Source organism: Microtus ochrogaster, chromosome 2 (assembly GCF_000317375.1).
Source record: "Microtus ochrogaster isolate Prairie Vole_2 chromosome 2, MicOch1.0, whole genome shotgun sequence".
NCBI lineage: Eukaryota > Metazoa > Chordata > Mammalia > Rodentia > Cricetidae > Microtus > Microtus ochrogaster.
In genome coordinates, this window is record NC_022010.1 from 12,793,824 (window position 1) to 12,798,739 (window position 4,916).

Consider the following 4,916-nt stretch of genomic DNA (forward strand, 5'->3'; position numbering starts at 1 on the left):
AGGGGGAGGGAAATGGGAGGCGGTGGCGGGGAGGAGGCAGAAATCCTTAATAAAGAAATAAATTTAAAAAATTATAAAAAAAAAAAGGTGCATGGTCCTATGTGGGATGTGTGTCTGGAGAAAGGACAGGCCACCTGGGAGTCACAGGGAGGACAAGCAGGAGACCTGCAACCGCAAAGGCTGGTGATGGTCACGCAGATCAGTGGCTAGATCAAAAAGCACGCTTAAAATGATGGACCGTGCCATCTTGATTTACAGCTCTTTAAAGCAATCTCATCTTTCCTAGAAGATTTATATTGATTTTTGTTTATGTGTGTGTATGTGTATGTCTGTAAGTGAACCACATACATACAGGGACCTGTAGAGACCACAGGAGAGCCCTGGATCTCGATCCCCTGGAGCTGGAGTTACAGGAAGCGATGAGCTGCAGGTGTGACAGTCAGCAATACCACCCACAGCTCCTCTCAGGTTTGGCCAAGCTCCCCGCCCCAGTGTTCCCACAGTTCCAAATTCACGAGCACAGCCTGTGTCTCACTTTTGAACTGGAGTTCTCAAGCCACTGCAAGTTAGACGCTTTGCAAATTCAGGTGAATGGGATAAAAGCTGAAGGCCATTGCCCCAACTCTTTACACAGAACCCCCCTCACCTCATAGCCGGCGGTGTAGGCTGCCAGCCTGGCCAAGGACTGCTTCCCGGAGCCGCCCACACCCACCAGCAGTGCGTGGCCGCGGTCCATCCGAATGATGCGGTGCACACGCGTCAGGTGCTCCAGAGCATCGTCGAACAGCACCAGGTTCATCTTGGTGTTGACTTCGTTGTACTCCTCAAGGATTTCCTGAGGGGGAAGGGTCCACATTTTATGAGGCAGGCTCTCTCCTTCGCGTCAGAAAAGACAAAAGATGCCTCAGCATCCAAGGCTGAGTATGTAGTCGGATCATTAGGACATGTGGGGCCGGAGACCTAATTCCCGACATCAGGATTGCAGTCGGCTGGGCGTGCGACAGGAGAGATGGCTCAGCAGGGAGATGCTGCTCTTCCCAGGACCCAAGTGCGGTTAGAGCACTCCAGCAGGTGGCTCACAACTGCCTGTGATTCCAGTTTTAGGGAGTCTGATACCCTCTTTTAGCCTCTATGGGCACCTATACTCACATGCAAGCATTCATGCATACATACGCTTTCATCCACACGTGTTCACACACACACACACACACACACACACACACACACACACACACACACACCATGTATATAATTAAAACTAAAGGAAATCTCCGGTCTGCTGGGTGTCAACTTGCTACAGTGGACTGCGGCTGGGTGTGAAATATCCTGTATGGACAGAGCTGGAGGCAGGCAGTCCGCACCTCAAACAGCGCCTTGGCGGCCTCATAGTCCTGGATGTCTTCATAAACACGTGGTTCATCCTCATGCAGAGCTGTCCGGAAGTCCCCAAACAGGATGGGGTCCCTCATCACGGCCTCGTAGTCATCGTTAAAATACTCCTTCACCAGGTTCCCTATGTGATCTTGCACCTCGAAACAAAAGCGGGTTAAGGCCCTAGGCATGTACACAGCTGCATACACTTGGCAGGAACAGAGAATTTACCCTTTTCAGTGGGATAATTTGCCTCGACCTTCCCTAATGACGCCTATCCTTCTGCTGTGAACATCCTGTGTGAGTTGGTTTTGTGAGAAACCTGTGTTGGTTTCTTTTGGTTTTATTTTTTTTCTAAACCCTCTTTTTTGATTGTCTGTTTTTCAATTACATTTTCTTATTTATTTATGCTTGGGGGCACACGTAGAGGGCAGAAGATAACTTCCGGGCGTCAGTTCTCTCCTCCCACCATCTGGGCCCCAGGGATGGACTCAGATCATCAGGCTTGGCTGCAGCGCCCCCTGAAGCATCATGCCGGCACCACTGCCCTGTGTCTTACTCAGACTTTACGTGGGGTTCCCACACACTAAGGCGTCACGCATGCTCACCAGCTGCTTGTCTACTTCGTTGATGAGCCGGTCATGGAAAACCCGCAGGCACTCATTTCTCCACACCCTGACCATTTGAGTCACCGTCTGAAACCTACATGAAGGAAGGGCAATGTTATCGGTCACCAGGTCTCCTGGGGGGAGAGGGCTCGGGTGGACGGGGGGGGGGGGAAGCACAATCTGGAAGCTAACAAATCAAATATGGAGGTGACAGTCATCACCCACAGCTCATCCTACTGTAAGGAGGAAATGGAGCCTTCTTGCCAGTCACATGAACAGCCCAAACCCTGTGTGAACTTAGCATCAGTCTCAGGGCTGCTCCTTTTCCTAGCCCTACTTCTAGAACTTTCTCTAATTCTAGCAGAGCCATCATCACCCCGTCTAAAAGACTAGGAACAGGAAGACGGCCACTGTAAACCATCCATGGCCCTCCAAGGCAGGTCAAAGACCACGAAGAGCCCTCTGCCGTCCTTCAGTGTCACCGGCTGCTGGTGTGGACCCACATAGTTTGGTCCCTCCCTGCAGATCCACAGAGACTGGAGCTACCCGGGAAAGATGGGAATCTGGTGTTCCTGAGACTCTTCCAGTCCTAACCCTTTCTGTGCTGTGTCAGGCGACTCCTGGAGATGCACCATCCTCTACCCAGCTGGAAATGCTGTAGCCAGACTAGCCGCAGGCTCCATGCAGATCCAGCTGCAGGGCTGAGCAGGTAAGGCAGCAAAACCATCCCACTGGAGGGACCAAGACACTGTACACACCCCAGCTTCGGGGGTCAAGGAGCATTAGCTGGCACCCTAAGGGTTAATCTGTTTTCTCCATCCATACACTCGCGGATGCTGTGTGATTCACTGACACAGTTTTGTGACCCGTTTGATTCACTGAGAAGTTCCAACCAAAGCCGCCATTCAACCTTCTAACATCATCCAACCCTTTGATTCAGTTCCTCGTGTTGTCATGACCTCCAACCATGAAATTATTTTCACTGCTAAAACTTTGCTACGGTAATGAGTCATGATGTCAATACCTGTGTTTTCTCGTGGTCTTGGGCGACCCTGCGAAAGTTTGGCAACGGCCGCTTTAGGGTATATCTTAGTAAAACAAACGAGCCCCAAACTCACCGATCTGGATTAGTGAGGACAAGGCCATTGAAAACTCGGGACAGGTCTCGGAGGTTGAAGATGTAGTGGAACTTCGAAGGGGTGGGAGGGAGATCTTGAACAATATTTTTGTAAAGTATTAACGTGCAGAATGTCAGTTTCCGGCTCACGCCCCCGATGCTCTCATTAAAGTTCTTTTAAAAAAAATGAAAAGAGTGTCATGTCTATCGGCAGAAGAATGGATGAGCGAAAGGTTGTGGCTTCATGACAGACTAGCATTCGGTCAGGGAGAGGAGCGGAACACTGACTCGTGGATGCATCTTGAGAACCTGGTACTAAGTGAGAGAAGCCAGGCTTCAGAGGCTGCGTGGCTTCCAGGGACTTGGAGAGAGGGGAATCTGTAATGGGTACAGGTTTCCTATGATTTAAAAAAAAAAAAGTGTTCTATTTACACAGTGAGACTAGTTAGCAAGACTGAATGGACCAAATGTTTCTAAATTGTATGTGTTAAAATGGCTAAAATAATAAATTTTAAATTATGTGAATTTTACTTTTTTTTAATTTTTTTTTCGAGACAGGGTTTCTCCGTAGCTTTTTTTGGTTCCTGTCCTGGCACTAGCTCTTTCTAGACCAGGCTGGCCTCGAACTCACAGAGATCCACCTGCCTCTGCCTCCCCGAGTGCTGGGATTAAAGGCGTGTGCCACCACCGCCCGGCTAATTTTACTTTTTTTTGCGTGTGTGCATGTGTGTGCGTGCGTATGTGTGCATGTATGTGTATGTGTGTGTGCGTGCATGTGTGTGTGTGTGTGTGTGTGTGTGTGTGTATAGCTCACTATTTGACCTGCTCTGACTGCCTTGTGGGGTATTCAACAGTGGTATATGACCTCATCTGTAGTTAAATAGCTTCTAACAAGGCTCACAGTTCTTCCTGCTCCTCACACCACACTCTCCCCTCCTGGACAAAGCCTTGGTGTGCACAGACCCCAGGCTAGGGTAAATAAATCAGCCCTGCACATGCTCCCACCCAACACGTTTTCCTCCAGTTCAGACTTGTGGGGAGAGCCCGGTTACCGAGGTGTGGCCCTTCAAGATGGAGTAGTAGATCAAGCGCAGAGACTCCTCTGACGGGAAAGGGACGTTGAAGACACTGAACAGTGAGAGGAACCTGGGGTCCACCTCATTGCGGCCCCCTCCTGCCTTCCCCATGGCGGCAATGAAGCCCAGGTCCCGGATACTCTTACAGTTGAGCTCTTTGCCGCGGTCGTATAAGAAGCCCTTTTCCAGCAGCAACTTCAGCAAGGCAATGGGCTGCTGGGTGCCATACTCATCCACCTGGAAGGAAAGAGAAGAGCAGTATCGAAAAGCAGAGCTGGGCGAGCAGTGCCGACCTCAAATGCTCACCTCTCCTGTTTCCCCCTGAGCATTCCGGGTTGGCCTACTAGGGCTTCCCAAGCCTATAACTGCCTATTCACACCCGAGGCTTAAAATCGGTCTCCTTCACCACACTGCATTCCATGAAGGCAGCGACTGCTGAGGCTTACACGCCTCACAGTGCCAGGTTCCCTGGAGGAGTTCAGCAAATGGAATGGATAGGTGAGTGGGTGGATGGATAAGTGGATGGATGGATGGATAAGTAGGTGGCTAGGTGCGTGGGTAGGTGGGTGGGTGGGTAGATTAATGGGTAAGTCGATGGATAGATATAAAGATGAGTGGGTGGGTGGATGGATGGATGGATAAATGGTTGGATGGATGGATGGATGGATGGATGGATGGATAAATGGATGGATGATGGATGGATGGTTGGATGGATGGATGGATGTTTGGATGGATGGATGGATG

The 4,916-nt window shown here is 50.2% G+C and overlaps 1 protein-coding gene across 1 annotated transcript in view; it reads right to left on the minus strand.

Annotated features, from left to right (window-relative positions):
- The window catches only part of Dnah10 (dynein axonemal heavy chain 10), a 121,566-nt gene that overhangs the window by 33,025 nt on the left and 83,625 nt on the right, over positions 1–4,916 (minus strand). Inside the window, exons 47-51 of the mRNA XM_005344367.2 lie at positions 4,149–4,409; positions 3,098–3,270; positions 1,980–2,073; positions 1,362–1,529; positions 647–835 (exon numbers count right to left, since the gene is read on the minus strand). Of these exons, the coding sequence (XP_005344424.1) occupies positions 647–835; positions 1,362–1,529; positions 1,980–2,073; positions 3,098–3,270; positions 4,149–4,409 (885 nt within the window). The remainder of the gene's footprint in view (positions 1–646; positions 836–1,361; positions 1,530–1,979; positions 2,074–3,097; positions 3,271–4,148; positions 4,410–4,916) is intronic.